General features: G+C 39.0%; 1 protein-coding gene across 1 annotated transcript in view; it reads left to right on the top strand.

The window, feature by feature from the left end:
• reep3b (receptor accessory protein 3b) overlaps positions 1-12,661 on the top strand; it is a 31,565-nt gene extending 18,904 nt beyond the window's left edge. The window contains exons 4-8 of the mRNA XM_088439677.1: positions 1,098-1,218; positions 1,291-1,404; positions 7,621-7,786; positions 9,671-9,804; positions 9,901-12,661. Of these exons, the coding sequence (XP_088295803.1) occupies positions 1,098-1,218; positions 1,291-1,404; positions 7,621-7,786; positions 9,671-9,804; positions 9,901-9,972 (607 nt within the window). The 3' untranslated portion in view covers positions 9,973-12,661. The remainder of the gene's footprint in view (positions 1-1,097; positions 1,219-1,290; positions 1,405-7,620; positions 7,787-9,670; positions 9,805-9,900) is intronic.
• The last annotated feature ends 7,923 nt before the right edge of the window (positions 12,662-20,584 follow it).

The raw sequence follows: 20,584 nt of genomic DNA, 5'->3' as shown, positions 1-20,584 counted from the left end.
ATATATATATATATATATGTATATATATATATATGTATATATATGTATATATATATATATGTGTATATATATATGTGTATATATATATTTTTTTTTAACACATTTATACGTAATTTTAATTATGTTGTAATTGTCTTTTTTGCTGCCTTGAAAAATAGGGTTTTAATCTTAGTGGGATTTTCCTGGTTAAATAAAGTTAAACAAACAAATAAATAAATAATAAATAAATAAAACCTGAACTGGACTCAAAAGGAAAGACAGTATTTTTTGTCAACCGTGTTATTGGTATAAGTATGCCCATAGCCACAATTGATCTTTTTACTTGTGTGTGCTGCTGGTATTACTTTATTAGCTGATGAATTTAAGGTAAAAATATCCATAAATCAGATATGTACAAAACACGTTTTTCTGAGTTTGGTCATGTGTCTTTCACAGCAAATGGCTAAGTGACCTCCCCCCTGAGACGGATAAATATTGGTGTACTTTCTTGTTCAATTAATATTCCACAAAGTCAGTACAGTATTACCATAATCTCAATATCATCTTCAGACTTTTGGGGCCAGATAGAACATAATATGAAGAGATTGTATTTTAATTTTTTACTCGCCTTCCCTTATAAATAGCGTAAACTAAATATTACTCATAAGAAGAGCTGTGTAGGCAGCAGAATACACTGTGTACTTAAGTTAAAAAATGTTTAATTTTGGATGTTTATGCTTAGGAGCCTTTTATAGTCATTTGAAGAACTTTTGAAGAATTTTTTTTTTTTTTTCAAAAGAAAATTAAAAAATGGTGTCCCCTTGCCACATTGCTACGAGAACAGTTAAGAATAATGTTTTCACCTAGAGATTGATTCTGCCTTTTGGTTAACACTTGATGTTTACATACCATGTGATCAACCTCCACTAATAAGAAGCTTTCAATTTCAAGCAAGACAAAAACCACACCAAAAAAGAAAGAAACAGTAAATATGGCCTTACACCCGTTAACCAGCTCTTATTGGCAGAATCGAATTTGGTAACCTTGCATACAAGTTTGGGTTGAGTATTTTTTTGAGGAATGACTTGTGTATTGATATGTGTTTTGCCCATTTCCAGGTTTCCTTTGTACTATGAACTGAAGATAGCATTTGTGATCTGGCTCCTATCCCCTTACACCCGAGGAGCAAGTCTCATTTACAGAAAATGTCTGCACCCTCTACTGTCTTCCAGAGAGAGGGTGAGAACCAATGTGAAAGGCATTTTGAAAAGTCGCAATGCCTTTTACGTGATTGGATTTCCCTTCCTCTAGGAAATAGATGAGTATATTGTGCAGGCCAAGGAAAGAAGTTATGAGACCATGGTTAACTTCGGTAAGCAGGGCCTCAGCATTGCAGCCACTGCTGCTGTCACTGCAGCTGTCAAGGCAAGTATTGAAATGTGATTTGTTGGGCTGTCACAAACATTTTTTTTTAGAAATGATTATCCTTTTGATTATTGCATCATTTACACAATACATACAGTTGATCATTGATTACCCTAAAAGTTGTGATCATGAGCCTTCTACTGACTATGAGAAACTTACGTAATCAAATATTTTTGCGCTGGCATTCCCTTTCCAGGTCTGCAATTTTCGTTTTGAGCTTGGCACCAGGTGAAACATATGAAGCATGATACTTCATATTCTTTTGAAATTGAATTCTTAATTTATCATAGTCATGGGACAATATCAGATTCTGATGATATGATAACCTTGGGCAAAATATCAGTTCCCTGGTGTTGAAATTACAGCTCTAAAATATATAATTTTAAAATATTTTTCGCTAGAAAATTTCTCTATTTGAACTTCTATCTGATATCTAATTTTTGCAGCCCCGACTCAACAACCTACCTCTGCATCTCTGCTGTCTCGACTTATTCTGCTTGCTTAATGGCAGTGGACACTTGATTTTCTAATGATGAGGTATACTGCATGGATCTACGCAAAACAGCTCCATACAGTAGCTCACAAAATCTTGCACAGCCCTCACAGGTTATAAATATTTTATTCTTTGTATTCATGCGGCAGCACTGAAAAATTGCAACTTTGCAACACTGTTGCTAAGCTCCTTTCAGATGACCGGAACCAAATCCTACTCCTGTTGTTGTTTGAGTTCTCCCTTCATTTGACACTTGCTACTATTACAGTTATTGCATTCTTTTCAAAGCTTTTTATCGTTTAAAAACAAAACAAAAACAGGGTTATTACCGCATTATTTTCAATAAAAGAATCAAGCAGACTGAACAATGTTGTGAGTCCATCCTTGTTCACACAGGGACATTAAAGTGAGATTTATAATGTGTTAAGAATTCTTCAAACACTGCAGTCTGTACTGATTACTTACCAGTATATTGTATTTTGAAATTTGTGCTTTTTATCTGGAAGGTTGCACTGTATTTCCACTTCCTGTTTCTGTTCTTCGTTCACCATTCAAGTATTTATTTTAATTAAAATAAATTTGGTCGTTGGTATCGCTTTTGCTACCAATGCGAAGGTTCGTGCAAATCCCTGATTTAGGTTTTTTGCTCAGTCGTAAAAAACACTCAATTCCATTAACATTTTGCACAAAATAATGCCCCCCCCCCGCCCTGCCCCCACATGTGAAAAATAAATACAGTACATCTAATTGTTTACCACATCTAGATGTAAATGCAATGGAATAAAACCTGGAATTTGAACCCTCACATTGCCCTCTGGTAGGCTTTACAATGCTCAAATGGCAATTTTGACAGTGAAAAATGTTTTTTGGGGCATTTTTTGAATTTATAGAAGATAAAAGAAGATAGAAGATAAAAAAACTAGATAATCACATTTACATAAGCATTTCCATCCTTGATTAAGATTTAGTTGATTCACCTTTGGCAGTCAGAATTTCTAGGTGCAGCCAAAGCGTTGAGGGGGCCCAGTTTCGGGGTCTCAGCATTTCATCTCTGCTATTTGCAGATAATGTGGTGCTGTTAGCCTCCTCACGCCCTGACCTCCAACACTCAGTGGAGCGGTTCACAGCCGAGTGTGAAGCGGCTGGGATGAAGATCAGCACCTCCAAATCCAAGACCATGGTCCTCAGTCGGAAAAGGGTGGAGTGCCCTCTTCAGGTCGGGGATGAGGTCCTACCCCAAGTGGAGGAGTTTAAGTATCTTGAGATCTTGTTCGCGAATGAGGGTAGGATGGAATGGGAGATTGACAGACGGATCGATGCAGCATCTGCTGTGTTGTGGATGCTGTACTGGTCTGTTGTATTGAAAAAAGAGCTGAGCCAAAAGGCGAAGCTTTCGATTTACCGGTAGATGTTCCTGCCCTGACCTATGTTCGCGAGCTGTGGGTCGTGACCGAAAGAACGAGATCCCAAATACAAGCGGCCAAAATGAGTTTCCTCCACAGGGTGTCCGGGCTCTGCCTTAGAGATAGGGTGAGAACCTCCGTCATCCGGGAGGGACTCAGTATCAAGCCGCTGCTCCTCCGTGTTGAGAGGGGCCATTTGAGGTGGCTCAAGCATCTGGTTAGAATGCCTCCCAGACACCCCTTGGTATGTCCCACAGGCAGGAGGCCCCGGGGACGACCCAGGACACGCTGGAGGGACTATGCCTCTCAGCTGGCCTAGCAACGCCTGTGGATCATCCCAGAGGAGCTAGAGGAAGTGGCTGGGGAGAGGGAAGCCCCGCGACCCATTCCGGAATACAGCGGTAGAAAAAATGGATGGATTGATGGACCTTTGGCACCAATTACAACGTCAAGTCTTTTTGAAAATGCCACAAGCTTAGCGCACCTATCATTAGACAGTGCTGCCCATTCTTCTTGGTCGTAATCCTCAAGATCTGATCAGAGGATGGGAGATGTCTGTGCACAGCCATTTTCATGTCTCTCCAGAGATGTTCATTCAAACTGAAATCCGGGATCTGCTTGGGCACCTCCGGATATTCACGGATAGGTTTCAAAGCCTTTGTGTGCTTTGGGTCATTGTCCTGCTGAAAAAAATGATCTTCGCCTCAGTCTGGGGGCAAGAGCATTCTGGAGCAGGTTTTCATCCAGGATATATCTGTCCATTACTGCATTAAATTTCCCTCCTAACCAGACTAGTCTTCCAATTCTTGCTCCTGAAAAACCCCCATAGCATGATGCTGGCACCACCATGCTTCATTGTAGGGATGGTATTGGTCTGGTGGTGTCTGGTTTCCTCCAAATATGGTGCCTGTCATTCACACCAAAGAATAGAGAATGTTGTTTCTCATGTTGTGAGAGTCACTCCTTATAGTCTCCTTTTTTCAAATTCCTATTGGGCTACCATGTTTTTTTTTTTTTTACTGAAGAGTGGCTTTTGTCTGGCCACTCTACATACAGGCCTAAACTGGAGCCTGTAGCTGACTAGCATGATAACAAAAAAACAGAGTTTTGACTCGCCTGCTGGAAGGACAGTAAACTTTGACAACACTGGCCAGGCAATCTGTCAATCAGGAGTTTGCTCACGACCACTCCTGTCCACTCCTGCCTTCATTTTTATTTATTTATTCATTTATTTTTGCACCGGGAGCCACTTATGTGTCTTAGAGGAATACTCGTGAGCTGATTGACTAAATGCCTGGTTAGTTGTGTTCATGCTTTAGACCGTACTTGAGGACAGTACTTGGTGCATTCTCCGAATGAAGCACACGCGATTGAGACCCGAAGCAGAGTGCTGAGGACAAAAGAAAGCATTGGGAAGATGTTATCTAGTGTCCTTTTGTAATGAATAGGAATTTCATATGTAAACTTTGATTTCCTATTATGTTTGGTCAGCTATGGGTTCCACTCTAGGTTGACGTTCGAGGGCCGTTACTCAGAGGACAACTCAAGCCCTCTGTGATCCCAGACTATGGCGAAGGGATAACAGTATATACTGTATAAGGTTTAATGAGTAAAGATTCAAGTAAATATGTATCTGAAGTAATATTTGTCTCAAATATGTAAATTATTAATAATACTTTTCACATTTAAAAAATTATGGTACCCTCGTACATGTGCATGAAAATTCCTGGGGCGGGTGTGGATCCTACTTCGTGGATTCCACTTTTCGAGGGAGGTTTTTCGGTCCCCAATAATTGAAAAATGAGGAAGCACTATTGGGTTGTTGGTAACCTTCTCCCCTGATTGCTCTAGACGGCATGCCAGTTATAGGACCCCCCCCCCCCCCCCCCCACACACACACACACACACACACAAGTAGCTCATGAGGCAAAAGGCAAAAACGTTATAACCAATTATAATTATAACTACTCAAAATTCAGTAATTTCTGGCCCCAATTAGGACTTTTTTCAAAAAAGGATTGCTTGAATATTTTTGTGGACATCTGTTTCAATATTAATTGCTGTGTGCTGAATTATTTTCAGGGGACAGTAAATTTACACTATCATATTATATTTATAGTGCCTAGTTTATATTACTACGAAGTGTTATGTATTTCAGGGATGTTCCATACGTAAAAAAATAATTATTTTCAATGATTTGAGGGTTTTTCTCAGTTTCAGGAGCTACTATAACTAACCCTCTTGTGACAGTTCCCTGCCTCTCTTTTCTGACCTCCTCCTTTCTCTTGGGCTTTTGTGATTCACCAGCTTATAGGAGGTAAAACAAATGTTGCTTGGAACAAACTTTTCTACCATTTCACAACAACATTGTTCTTCTGACTCCATGTCAACATTCTTAAAGTGCTCACAAGTATACATCTTTCAAGTACATTGAATCATTGTTTTTCACGAATACTCATCCATAAGCAAATGTACTTTTAGCAATGGTGTTTGAAGGTATTTTGGATGTACAGTGGAACCTTTCAGTCAAGTGCTCAGATTTTGGAAAATGGATGAACATTGTGTAGTCACCATTAAACATCAAGACCACACATACAATTTAAAGTTCATGCAGTTTACAACTGCAAAAAAATACTGCTAGTTCATCTTGTACAAAGACTTGACGCAAGTTACAATTTGCTTTCTGGCTCATATTTTGTTATTTTTAAATGGCATTCACATTCTCAACACTACAATTTCTTGCACATTCAAGCTATCATGGGGCCCTTAGAAAAAATTTAAAAAAAATGATTTTTACAGCCACCTATCACCACCAATAATACTGATTGTTGATCATTATTACACCTCTAAACTTATTTACTCCTCTACTCTTGTCTGTTAATCCTGATAAATCAATTTGTGAGACTTGTTTGCTGTTGTATGCCGATTGCTGTCCAGTGATTAAGGCAAATCAAAGCAGACGATTGGTTTGCAATCATGCAGGCAAATCTTTCAATTATTCCACCAGTTGGGAAAGTGCCAAATATTAAATAAAAAAATAAAATAAAACATTAATGCAAATAGTGACATGGTCGCATGCACACTGATGTCGCAGGGATGGAAAGGTGCACATTTGAAATAGCAGCAAGCAAAGGAATCAGTTGTGATGGCAAAGCTACTTGCATCTTTCATGCATCAATTACCTCCGCTTTGGTTTTCTTGTAAAGTGTTGGAACTACTGTGCGACTTAGTAATGTCGTGACAGGATGTCACGGTCAAGGGTGTCAATTCGTGGGAGAAATCCACTCTCTTCCACTGTCAAAAATGGCTTCATATCAAGCACAATGTACATACCATTATCCCGCATTGTCTTGCTAGATCTTGTACTTGATCAGTCCAGTGGCGATGCAAAAGCGGTTCTTACTGTTGCTTGCTTGTTAGAAGGCGTTTTTAAAGAGTGGCTAGCTTCAGGTTTTGGTAGTAGCTCTCCAAATAACTTTGCATAAAGTTTGTGTTAGCTGCGGTGTATGTTTTTTTTTTTTTTTTTCGAGTTTACAAACTGTCTGTCTTATCAATGTGTTACCATCCTTTTCCCCAATTCTAAAACCAAAAGTAATTACCAAAAGCAATCAGACCGTGTATTTCGCCTGTGTGCTGTACTCCATTGAGTGCTTTCTTTTTTCAAGGATTGTAAACAACGGTTAGGTGCATACCGCCACCTACTTTATGAGAGTGTAGCAATCAAGCCTATACATCAGCCTCGTGTCCCTCCGTTGCACTTCTGGCTCAATAAGTTGGCCCCTCCAAAAATAGAGAAAAAAATGAATCTTGTGGCTTGCGAGAGCGAGAAATCCGCGAAAAATCTTGTGGCGTTCAAGCTCGCGAGATCTTGTCCCATCCCTACAAAGTAAAATTCAAGTAGAACTTCACCAACAGTTTGACTTAAGAGATTCCACTGTATACACCATGCAGATTTTTGAGCATGCATCTGCTATATTAATGCTTTCAACTGCCATTTGCCAAATTTTCTCCCAAAAATTCTAATCTCCAATGTTAAGTGAGGTTTGATTATGAAACTTATCATGTAGTTGTATTGTCAAAGTTCAAATCATGGGTGCAACAGTCAAGCAATATCTGCTAAAGTTTTGTTTTGTGTAAATATGTAGATGGTACTGAAAACATCATAAACCAAATCAGTTCCCACATGGTGAGGAACCATGGTTTCAGTTGTGGAAAGGCAGCTGACACGCAATAACTTAATTTTTGTAGCATTTGTCTGTTGAATGCTGAGAGCTTGACACACTATTAAATGGTATTGGTCTGTGGGTTTTTCTGTTACAGGGTCAGGGTGCCATCACAGAAAAGCTTCGGAGCTTGAGCATGCATGATCTCACAGAGATCAGTCAGCAAGACGCCCAAGGAGAAAAACAGCTATATCGGTACAGCTCCCATGCTGCCAATCCCTCCGTCAGGCGATCTCAAAGTGCTGATGTTCCAGATGAAGCAGGTATACAAACAGACATACCAATTACACACGTTTTTTTTTTTTTTTACTTGGTTTTGTTTTTGTGTTTAAAAGACACACACACACACACACACACACACACACACACACACACACACATATATATATATATATATATATATATATATATATATATATATATATATATATATATATATATATAGAGAGAGAGAGAGAGAGAGAGAGAGAGAGAGAGAGAGAGAGAGTGGACCCCTGTGTTACAGCGTACCTGGCTTACATTATTTTCATGTTGCGATGTGGAGTTTTTTCGTCCCCCTTGATGGTATTCTCCCAGCTTTGCGACAAAAACAACTGTCATGACCCTAGGAGGTTGGCTGTCTTTGTGTTGTTTTGTCTCGATCTGCAGGCGTTTTTAGGTTATTGCCCTTATTTTCTGTTACCGTAATATGACAGAGATGCTAGTCTGCTATTGATCGGCCTCACTCGTTTCAAAATGGCAGAATGGTAAAGCTTTGTTCTATGGTTACAAAACTGTATTTATAGTGCATTTTACTGCTTAATTCAAACTTGGAAGGTTTAGCCATGGGTCCCAAGATTGCTAGTGCTGTTAGGGAGAGAATTAAGATGATGATTTATATGGAAATGAAGCTGGAGATAATCAAGAAATAAAAAGCTAGCCTAACCTAGGCTACCTTTACAAGGGAATATGGGCATAACAAGCGCCACTCAAAGGTAAATAAATCCTTTCTATATTTTTTATTTATGATGTTTTATGATTGTATACATGTATATAATATATATGTAGCACTTACTCTACTAATTTGGTACCAATTTTAATATGTAAGACCAATTTTGATGTTTTTACCTGGGGTTCTAAACGCATTAGCTACTTAACATTTGGTGAACAAAGGTGAATTCGCCTTTCGAGCCCAACCAGGCAACGGATTAATCTTGTAATACGGCGGCCCACTGTGTGTGTGTGTGTGTGTGTGTGTATTCATTATATTTGTATTACTTGGTGTCCCCCTAACTGCCTGAGTTTCATGAGGGAGACGGCCATTCTTGCAAGACTGCTCCCAGCTCAACCTTTGACCAATGTGGGCTGGAGTTGTAATCTACTCCCACCCAATTGTTGTATTTGCTAACTCTACTTCGCGTTTTTTTTTACTTATACTGGGTGGGGTCCGTTCCCCATTAATGAAAAACAAGGGGTTTCTTTATAGTAATGATTATGAGATGATGCTCCTTTTGATGCACTGAATATTTCTAGCCAATTGGTTTGCACATTGTTCAGCGCTTCCTCTTGCTCAATTTCCTATAAGCCGCCATAAAGTGGTCAAGAAGATCAAGAATTTAAATGTGTAGAATGAAATGAAATGAAATTGTGAGTTTCACAGACAAGATGACCATAGGTAGAAATGTCACACCTTTACCAGTATCTGTTTTGTGCAAATACTGTATAAGTAAAAATGTAAAATATTTATGAGTATACATACGCATGAGTTTAAAAATGCCATTTGTCTTAGAGGAGTAAAGTTTTAGTAAGAAAGAAAGCAATGCTTTATCAATTGTGCCAGTTGAACATAGATGCACAACAGTGGTCTCAAGTGTTTTTATGAAGTAACAATACGTTGAAATTAATGATGTTATCCGCCACTCTAGGATAAGTCGTGGTACTTCAGAGTTTCTTCTGTTTTGGATGCACTGTCCTCAATGGGACCGTCACAGCATCCGACAATACATATTCTGTACCCCTCTATAATACAGTATGTGACTTGAGACTATTCTGTCATAGACAAGTTCAAAGATATCATGCTTGGTTTATGCTCTGGCATGCTCATAAAAAAAGGATCACCGCCTAATGCTTTAAAAGTCCCTCAATTAAGATCCTATGTGCGTTTTCAGAATACTTTTACGACCAAGGTGACAGGAGCGATGATGATACTGAACCAACTTTCTCTGAAGACGAAGCTGTTTCCCAGAAAGGACTAAGGCGATCTCAGAGTGTCAAGCTGTCACGGTCCAAAATCCGTAAAGATGTACGTGACGCCTTTTGGAACAAACAAAGGAAATTGATCACTGTAAGATCCTAAGGTGTCCAATTGTCTATTATTTGTGTTTTCTTGATTCATTAGGCTCGGTATGGATCGCTGAAGGTTAAAGGGAAGAAGAGACCAGGGTTGAGCTCCATTAACTATGGAGTGTGAAGAGACTTCTTCTGACATACACACACATCCAGACATGCACTCACACTCACAGATACATTGCTGAGTAGTTCCAAGATAATATGTTTGAAATTTGACCAGCATATTTTTATAGACACGCGCGCACACAAAGTGAATGTAAAGCCGTCACAGCCTTGTTTTAAAAGATAGGATTTGAAAATAAACAAATGAGACCAAGGTAAATAATATCAAAACTTTTTATATCATGACAGACATGTTACCTCTGCAACTCAATTATAAATGAATTTTAGAGAAGGGGAGTAAAGATAAAACTGAAATAATGCGTTAGCACAAGTGTGTGTGTGCACACCCACCCACATAATTGGAGATGTGGCTGTGTTCAAAATGAACGAGTCACATTAAACCTCATGTTAATTCGCAGTCAGCATACACCTTCTACCATCTTCCATTTGTTGTACAGTTTCTAGGTCCACATTATCTGTAGGAAACTTGCAATGGTTTATCTTGGTGTCCTTTTTGTTTATATCACAAAAACCTGGCATTTGAACGCTGGTGTGTAGACTTTTTATATCCACTGCATACCTGTGTGTATTTTAGGTCCATCGGACTGATTTGAGATTATTTCTTCATAAGTGAATTTTCACTGTCTTTCAATAATGTGGGTAGGAAGACTTTCAATGCTTATGGGCAAATCACTAAATTTTAATTCCTGCTTAAGTTTGAAAAATGCCTCATCACGTCCTAAATTCACCAGGGACACGTTTGAAATAATTTGTCATAGTTGACAATAATTCATTGTTCAAACTATAGTGAAGAAAAATGTGTTCGCAGTGCGAAATCTAACTGCACACTTTAAAGCGGCCTTCTGAGGAGAAGCTGTGATGCACCTGTGCAATAACCATGCTGTCTAATGGGCATCTTGTCACGCTACACCTGTCAGGTGTCGAAGAGGAAGGCTCACTGACACAAATTTCGACAGATTTGGGTAGAATAGTTGAGAACTTGGCCTATGTGTACATGAGAAGCAGTCTTAATCTTTATAGATCATGAAAAGTGGGAGCAAAAAGTCATATTTTAAATACTTTTAGTAAATCCGAAACATGCATTATGCTGTTTTCATTTTATGTTTCTTCATAATTTATGGATTAGAAGGGCTTTTATATTATTCATAGCTGTTATTGTCAGTGAATCTCAACCAAAGCTTTTTTTAACTGCTGTTTTGTTGCTTGTCATCTCATTTTTTTAAGAAGTGTAGTTGCAAGTCGGGACACCGCACACATGGCTTTATCGTTTGTATTGTATGAATAACTCTCCATCTTAACTAATGGCCTCATCACATTTGAAATGAGCCACATCTGTCACCATGCTGACTCAATGGTAATTGCCGGGCTGTTAGAATTTCATTTGATTTGCAAAATGAAGGATGGAGACATTGGCGATGCTTGATACTTCTTTTAATTGTGCTTACTGATCAGACTGATCATGATTATTATTAGGGATGCACCATAACCAGTAATGCCTTACTTCTCCAACCCTACTTTTTGTGTGTGCTAAATTTCATATTGATAAATAAAACAATAACACTATGTTGTTGCCTCTTAAAAGAAAAACATTTTTCAATCCCACTTCCTAGTAATGTAGAGGTGGTGGGAGGATGACAAAAGTATCCAGCTACAAAGTGTAGTCACGTCCTGCTTCTTTCTGAGCTCTTGTCACTTTAAATTGGAGGCGATAACAATCTCAAACATTCTGATGGCTATCAGAAGCTGTTAATAAAGTTGGTCATGTTTTGTTAAGAGGTTGGACACAGTCTCATTTACCTCAAAGATGACATGAAGGGTTGGCAAAGTCCTGCGTCTGGCAGGACAACCCTTCATGTTACTTCGATCCCACTACTTGGGAACCACATTACATCATTTGCTCCAAAAACAGAGAGCTACCCGCTACACAATAACAATGTTTTCTTAACGCAGATGAAGATTTTTGGATGGTGATGCACATTTAAGAATGCGTCCAGTTGAATAAACTCTTATAGATTAAAGCATACAGTTTCACACGAAACTCATTGCATGTCTTTGTTATATAAATTTTATATTCTATTATCATTGTGATATTTTTTAGAGACATTGTGCAGCCTTAGTTTAAAATTACACTTGGTCTCATAGCATCTTCAATGAAACTGTTTTAAGTGAAGTTGTTAGATTACATGCTCAGATATTGGGTGGCACAGCTCTTGTTTTACTTGTTTTTTTTATTATTAATAATAATAACAATAATACATAATGTGTTCATGTTTTATAAGACTTGATTTCACTCTTGGCAAAGCTGTACATGCAGAGATGTTTGTTAACACACATGGCCATCCACGATTTACTACACCCAAAGAGTCTTATTGCTTTTGGCCTTTGCTGAGGTGTCAGAACCAGCAAATTTTGTCATAGTGCCCAAGTGATGCACATAACTGACTAATTATATACCAAACCTTTCTATACTTAAGAATAGCTTGGCTCAGGTTTTGGGTACATGTTTTTTGGATTACTGGATTATATCATAGTGGCCATGCGGTGCACATAACTGACTAATTATATACCAAAGCTTTCTATACTTAAGAATAACTTGGCTCGGGTTTTGGGTACATGTTTTGTGGATTACTGGATTGTAAAATTGTAACATGTAATAAATGAATGCCAGTTTTTTGTGGGCAAAAACATTTGTGTCACTATGTGTCTGTTGAGTGGGAACTTTTCTCTTTCCAAGGGTAACACATACTAGATCTTCTAGGGTCAAAGACATCACCTGCCTGTGAAGCAAAATGTGTATAGAAGCCTAATTGATGCATGCATACCTAGCCCAGATGGTAACTACAGTACAGTTGATCTGATCAATGATTCACAACTAAAGTACCTAAACTAATTCCACGCAGAATTTTTTTCTTGTTTTTTACTGAGCACCCTACATAAAACCTTTGCACAGTGCATGCTCAAAAAAGTATGTGACCACTTGACATTTTAGAACAGAACGTGTGACTGTGTGTGTGCGTGTGTGTGTGTGTGTGTGTGTGTGTGTGTGTGTGTGTGTGTGTGTGTGTGTGTGTGTGTGTGTGTGCATGCGTGTGGGGTAGTGCAATTGCCTAATTACTATTGAATCAGATTTGGTTTCAGACTTTTGTTTTCAAACGAAAAACTTTCAGGTTAAAAAGAACTTGACTTGCTTTGACTTTTGGCACAAACCTAATGGATGGGCGGGAATTATGAAGTAGGCTCCTTATTGGTAACCTTGTTAAGAATGGCATTTTTTGTAACAGGAATTTTTTCTTGCCTTATGACCTCTACCATAGTGACTTGGGACAATGATGCCACAGAAATACTTTAAAAGATGGCAGGCTTCTTGTTAAAATCCCAGGTTATGTCACTAACCAAGCTTATACCTATTGCCTGCTTGCAGCCGATGAATCCTGATACCACAGACAACTATGCTTCTAGCCGACTGATCTTATTTATTTTACATCACATACACCAACTGCCCACCATCAGAGTCAAGTGCAGAGGGAGTGAGAATAAGTACAAGGCGCGAACATCAATCACACTGCTTTTATTGTCCTTTATCAACACATGTCAGCGACAGCGCCCCCTTTGATGAACAAGCATATTATAGTAACACGCAGTCCATACAATTACACTCATTGCTCTAATTAGCCTGCATCCCTGTGCCCTTGACGAATGATTTTGCCATGGGACGCATAATTTCAAATCAACGTGTGTCCACCGGATGCAAAGTTTCTTTTGCAGGGGAGTTGCTAAACAATTGTTCCACATGAGACAATTGCAGCTCGCGGCTGAGGGCTTTCTCTCAATGTGAGTCATACTCTTTGGCTGCTTTAGCCAATTGCTACTTTGGTGCTACTTTCACGAAGATATCGATTGAAATAAGTTGTAAGCATTCTATCACGCTAGCATGTGGGTCAAGAAGGCAAACCAAAGAACCCCCCCCGTCCAAACAAAAGAAGTTGGCTGTCTGGGAGGTTTTCTGCTTTCGAAAACGAGACTGACAGGACAAGGCTACGAAATGACAGAATCCTAATTGTACTATTAATTAATACACATAGTAGTTGAAGAACGATTGATTTAAAATAAACTACTATCACTCGATATATATTGTTGTGCGTTTATACTATGAACTAGAAAATGTGCAATTCCTGAAGAAATCGTGTGTGAAGGCGAAAGCACTGAAGGGACAGGTGTTGAATGGTGGAATGTTTGAATGGGTTGAATTTGTGAAGAAATGTGAATATTACAAAGTTGGAACAGTCTGAATAGGCCAAATAATGTAGATGATATAAGGGAAAAACAAAAAAGTGGAAATTGTGTGGGTATTCAAATTGCAAAAACACATGAATCAATAGGTGAAAGTAAGTATATGGCAGTGGAAAGAACAATAGTTAACATATAAAGTTTGAACGGTTTGAATCTTCTATATTATAGAAGATACTGGGTAAAAACAGAAAAAAGTGGAAATTGTGTGGGTATTCAAATTGCAAAAACACATGAATTAATAGGTGAAAGTAAGTATATGGCAGTGGAAAGAACAATAGTTAACATATAAAGTTTGAACGGTTTGAATCTTCTATATTATAGAAGATACTGGGTAAAAACAGAAAAAAGTGGAAATTGTGTGGGTATTCGAATGGCAAAAACGCCTTCGCCTTCACACAATAAAATATTATATCGTCTAGATGGCTATTTACCAAAAGACATTTTAAAATATGTTTTTGAGTTGTAATATAAATACTGTGATATTTTTGCTCAAGGTTATCATAATGTCAAATTCTGATATTGTCCCATGCTTACTCACATACATTCAAAATAAATCAGTAATGTTACAATTGCGGCTGATAATTCTCATGATATGCTCAGAGGTGAACAAACTGGCACACGTTGAATGCTCTGCACATACAATTTAGCTGCACACTTAAAAAAATGTTTATTTTCATCTCGTTTGTCGTATGAGATTTCGTCTGCAGAATCTCTTTGTAGAAAATACTATTTTTAGGCCCGGTACAACATCAACTCAGCAATTTTGTTGGTATCATTGACAAGTCAAGTATTACACAAATAAGTAACAATGAGCCAGAAAACAAAAACCAAAAACAAAATGCTTCTGGTGATCGAGAAGAGGAACAAAAGTTTACATGTTGAAGCTAAACAGACTTTTCTACCAAAATGGACCATTATACCAAATCTATGAAGAAGATAATGACGGTGGCTACTCGTACATGTAAGTTCATTCTATTAATTTAATACATTTTACTGTGCCATTTGTTAACATCTGTTGTTGGTTTTTGCTCACATCTTTTTAATACAATTTGAACCTTAAATGTTCTCCTTTTTACTGTGCGATTCTTGGGACTCCAAAAGTTTCTGTTGGGACCCATAGTTTTTTAGTATTGCGAGTCCTGGGGACCAGAAATGGGAATTTCAGGTCAAGAAAGTAAAAACCCTGTCACATTTTGGCTTTAGCCTCAGGTACTTCTATTTAACCAATGAGCTCATTAACCAGTTAAGTGGAAGCACCTGTGGCTAAAGCCAAACTGTAGCAGGGTTTTTACTTTCTGGACCTGAAATTTCCATTCCACTTTTTCGGGGTAAAATGAACTCTGTACACTCAACATTTATTTTTGGAAAATTACAAGTAGATGTGAATGTTTAAAAAAAAAAAAAGATACAGCATTTCCTAAACTGTTCACTTCTGTACTTGTAGTACATTCTTTCACAGCTCGCGTTTCTTCTGGTGTTAAGCAGATTGGTGTGACTAACCTTACTGTCTTTCAGCCAATGGAACGTAATTTCCTGGTTCACAGTGCTGATTCTGACCCGGTTGTTGATGTCTTCCATTGATTAAAAAAAAAAAAATCCCATTACCTTACTCATTAGGCTAAAAGTAGGCTTACAGTTGTGTATTTAAAGTGTACTTTTTCAAATTTAATACCCATGACACGATGAGCATTTTCTTTCAAATCATCACAACACACCTGTAATACACATAGGATTGTTGGGAGGTGGTGCTAAAAGCACGGAATGACAAATAACAGCGAGGTCACGAGGAGACCCAGGCACTCACCTCAACCTCACTTAGACGCCCCCAAGGAGCCCAGGACCACAGAGGATAAGGGGCAGCAACATCCACACCGTAAAACCTGGCAAAAGTGCCAGGTGATGACCGGGAAGCAACATGCAAGCATGCGTGATCAAATTAACAATCCAGTGAGACAAACGTCGTTTAGAAAAAGGGGAGCCCTTGGAAGGTACCCCGTATGAAACGAAAAGGAGAGACAACTTACGAAACGATGCCGTAGCATCTAAATAAAAACAGTGCCTGCACAGGGCACAAGAAGTCGGCAGAAGTCCAAGCGTCCCCAGGCGGGGGGCACAAAACGAGCGCTGCGCAAAGGTTTGTTGACATAGGAAGAGGATCGCACCTTCAGAACGAAAGCGGCATTCGGCCACAGTAAGCGCGGCTCCATCAGGGTGCCACTTGATATAGGACGGGCTGACAGACAGGGCATGCAATTCTCTAACTCGTTTGGCTGAAACAATGGAGAGCAAAAATGCAGTCTTCAGAGAAACCCACTTGAGAGGCACCTCACACAGGGGTTCAAAAGGAGGCCGGCACAAGAGGCAAGCACCACGTGCAGGTCCCAGGCAGGGGTGCGTGGCGCACTGTAGGGTCGGAGACACCGGGACCCTTTCATGAACAAAGGAACAAGTGGGTAGCGCCCTAACGAGTTGCAATCAACTGCCGCGTGGCGGGCTGCAATGGCAGCCACATAAACCTTCAACGTGGAAGGTGAGCGAACCTTATCCAGGAGAGACTGCAGAAATTCCAAGACAGCAGGAGCAGGGCAAGCCACTGGGTCCGTGGCAAGCATCAATCACCACTACACAAACAACTTCCGCTTAGGAGACCTGGTGTGTGACGAACTTGAAAATGTATTTGACTTCAGTCATTCCGGCCCTCTGACAGAAATTATAACTTTGTGGCCCACGATAAAAACGAGTTTGACACCCCTGAGCTAGTCAACAAGAATGTAACCAGAAGGTTCATAGTTGTGGTTGATAGAAGATTAATGTTTCCCATGTATGTGTTTTGAGTGTATTCAGTGTTTGCACATGAAGTGGAAGTAAAAGTGGAACCTCCATCTGAAAGGGGGCAGCAGAGGACATGGAACAACTGGACACACCCCCGCAGGATTTCAAGCAAGAGTCCGAGCGGAAGAAAGGAGGGTCATTCTACTTGCCCAGCTTCACAAATTGACTTGTTATAATACTGTGATTAGATTATTTTGTAAGGATTAAATACTTGTTGGTGTTGCTAACATGATAAACGTGTGTAATTATTCCTGAAATCATAACAAACACGCAGGATTCTTTCACCAAGGTATGTAAACAGCATTATTCAACTCGGTACGCAAACAAAGCTAAAATTAAATGTGAAAGATCCAATGCATTTCAAACATTGTTGCTGCTGTTAAAGAATTGTGACCTTGACAAATTGCTTCCCAGGAGTCAGTCGAAACCGGCGTGTACAAATAAAGCACCATATTCACTTGTGTCATCATTCTACATACCAAAACCAACGCCCTCGTATGTAAAAAAAAATCTGTCCATATTGTTTATCGAGAAAAAAAAATGCTGCTGCAATCCAAACCAGCATGCCAAACCGCAAGGCGGCATTAGTTTCGCCAAATTCTGTCCAATTAGAAAGAACTTTTATCTATTAGCGTCACCTGCATAGTCATTTTTGGCGGGAAATATGCCAACCTTAGTCATCCTTTGCTTTAGTGCTTCAAAGAGTTAGTTGGGCTTGCAATGCAACCAACGCAGTTTTGAGAGGACGGACATCCATGGCGATTCGCAAACAAAAATTGTGCGCGTGATGTCAGCAGAGGTGGGCATCCTCCATTTTATTGCTGGTCAGACGGTTGTCAGTGTCCCACGCACCCCTCCTCTGGAATCATTGGTCTGCCATTTTTGCCAACTTCAAGCAAACAGACAAATTTAAAAGATGTGACGTGATATTTTACAGGTTTCTGATCATAATTCAGTACTGGGTTTCCAGTTTTATAAACTCAAGGTTTTGTTTGGCCTTATAATGCCAAAGATAATTGTTCATTTGCTGCTTACTTTGATACAGTGATTATTTGCGACTTGTTTTACTTGAACTACCGCCTGTTGTCCATATTCTGTATATCTAAACACAGGCTTGCAGTCTACTCAGTTGTAAAAAGACTTGACTATTGATTTATTATGAAGACTTTATCCATCCTACGGCTTTTTCATTTATTTATTTTGCAATTAAATTTATAAAAATGTACCGTATTTAGGTTTTATATCTCTGGTTCAACTCCACCGTCTCATGGTCCAAGTAAACAGTAATGATAAAAGTATTTGTTGACAGGGAACCACGGCTTCATTTCATGGACATCTTAAGAGTCAAAATACAGAAGGAAAACAATAGGCATCAACACAAAAAAGCCATATTACTTAACAGTAAGTTTAAAGAATCATCCATGCATTAGAGTTGTTCATTCAACATTTATCTATACATTAGTTTTCTAGACAACTCTGATCTGCAACATTAGTGGAAAGCTAACACTAATTTATGATATAGGGAACCCAAATTCGATAAAAATACCAACCTAGTGCCTCTGTAAACACTGAAATCAATGTTAAGATTCTGGAAATTTCATTGGTCATTGAATACTGTGTACATTTCTAATTGTTAACACAAAAAGGCCATCCTCACACCAACGCCAGGTTTGGCCCTATGAGATCGACACATGCACCAATGTATTGGCGTTGCTGGACCCACCACTACTAATACTGGTCAAAGACTTCATATTTCTAGTGTTACAAATATTTTCTGGTTTATTTAACTTAAGTCTGTCATGAAATATTCACTTAAGACAAGGAAATAACACCAAATTGATTTTGAGCTAAAATTACACATTAGATCAGCATGACAATTTTAGTGGACATATACTGTACATGATGGAAGTGTACCTTCGGCAAACCCACATTGGGCGAAGATGGAGGCTGCTGCTTTGATCACATTACAAAGACTGATATTGAGTGCTTTTGTCACCATGTACACTACCTTGCAGAGACAAAATCAAAGAAAATCGACTAAGATACTTACCTTTAAAGGCTGATTGACCTGCATATGCCACCAACAAACATCAGTGGCTTACTCAACAAATGTGTGCATGTCCCACTCCCGATCAGCTGTCTGGTAAGTTTTTCAACTATACAGAAGACTGTTCTTTTGTCATTTTGTTTATATTTTCTTTTGTTAGTTGTTTATAATGTTGATGCTCTAAATTGACTCATGCACAGTCAGATCTGTACATGATCAAACATGATAACACTGGAGAGTTTACACTTGAAATACCATTTTATTATACCTGTAAAAGAAATCTAGGGAAGCGATTTCCAACGGTCTGGTGAACGCAGTGGCGGGCCGTGACTTTCTCACATGCGCCTTCTGTGATCTCAGACTCTTGAATAAATAGCCCCCATGCGCACACGTACGCATTACTAGGCTACACAGGCTATTTTCTGGAGTTTTTCAAACATCAATAAACCCATGTCAGCCATTAAAACTTGTGATGCGTGATGCTGTCAAAACCTAAAAAAAAAATCTAAAATAAATATCCACGAAATTTTATGGTCCAAATTACAAATCGCAGTTTAATATAGGAAGAACATGATTTTATTTCTTTACTATTAATTGAATATGAACGAAATAAAATAACACAAAACATTCAAAATGAAACAATAAAGAAAGAAAAGGCATGCACTCACCAAAACAAACGGCGGTCACAATCGATCAGTCTTTTCAATATCTCCCGATTTTTCTTCACCTTTTCATTATGGAGGTCTCTTTCTCTTGGCACTGAGATGTACAGTGTGGCACTGAGATGTACAGTGTATCCACTCGAGTGTTCCGAAAAGCACCGGAAAAGCTTTTAAAAGCACCGTGGCACATTGAGGAGCGCTCTTTACCTTCGAACTGAGATGTACAATACTGTATATCCACTCGGGGGTCACCATAAGTTTATAAAAGCACTGGAGCGTGTGTGTCCAGCCATGCTTTGGTGTCTTGTTGCTGCCTTGGTTAAACAATTGAAGTTTGCAAATCCAGTGTAGCTCCAAACACCAAATTGATCTTTTGCAAACAAAAGGCATTCCCAGCAGAACAATTTGCCAGGGTTAGCTCACACCCGATAGCCCAGTCAGAAATATGGCCAAGTTGAGGCAGGTTAGCTAATATCCACGCTACACCTTTAATGCAATCAGGCAAAGCCAACACCACGTAGCTTGCTTGTTGAGCATTGCACTGCCTTCCTGCAGTGAGCATCCACTCACGTCAGGCCTCTAGATGGCGATCTTTGACTCGATTGGCTATTACAGCTGTCTATTAAACAGGCCGCTCACATATCCATCATTGTTTGCGCAGAAGACTGCGCTGTGTTGATGTGAATGCCCTGGCTTCTGGCTAAGGCAGATTTCACACAGCATAGCAACACAAGTTAGCTAAATTCTAATAGGCTAAAAACTCCAACTTAAAACTACAA

This window comes from Hippichthys cyanospilos, chromosome 17 (assembly GCF_059441005.1).
Source record: "Hippichthys cyanospilos isolate Australia breed blue-spotted pipefish chromosome 17, RoL_Hcya_1.0, whole genome shotgun sequence".
NCBI classification, from domain to species: domain Eukaryota; kingdom Metazoa; phylum Chordata; class Actinopteri; order Syngnathiformes; family Syngnathidae; genus Hippichthys; species Hippichthys cyanospilos.
This window is presented reverse-complemented; position numbering and strand designations above follow the sequence as displayed.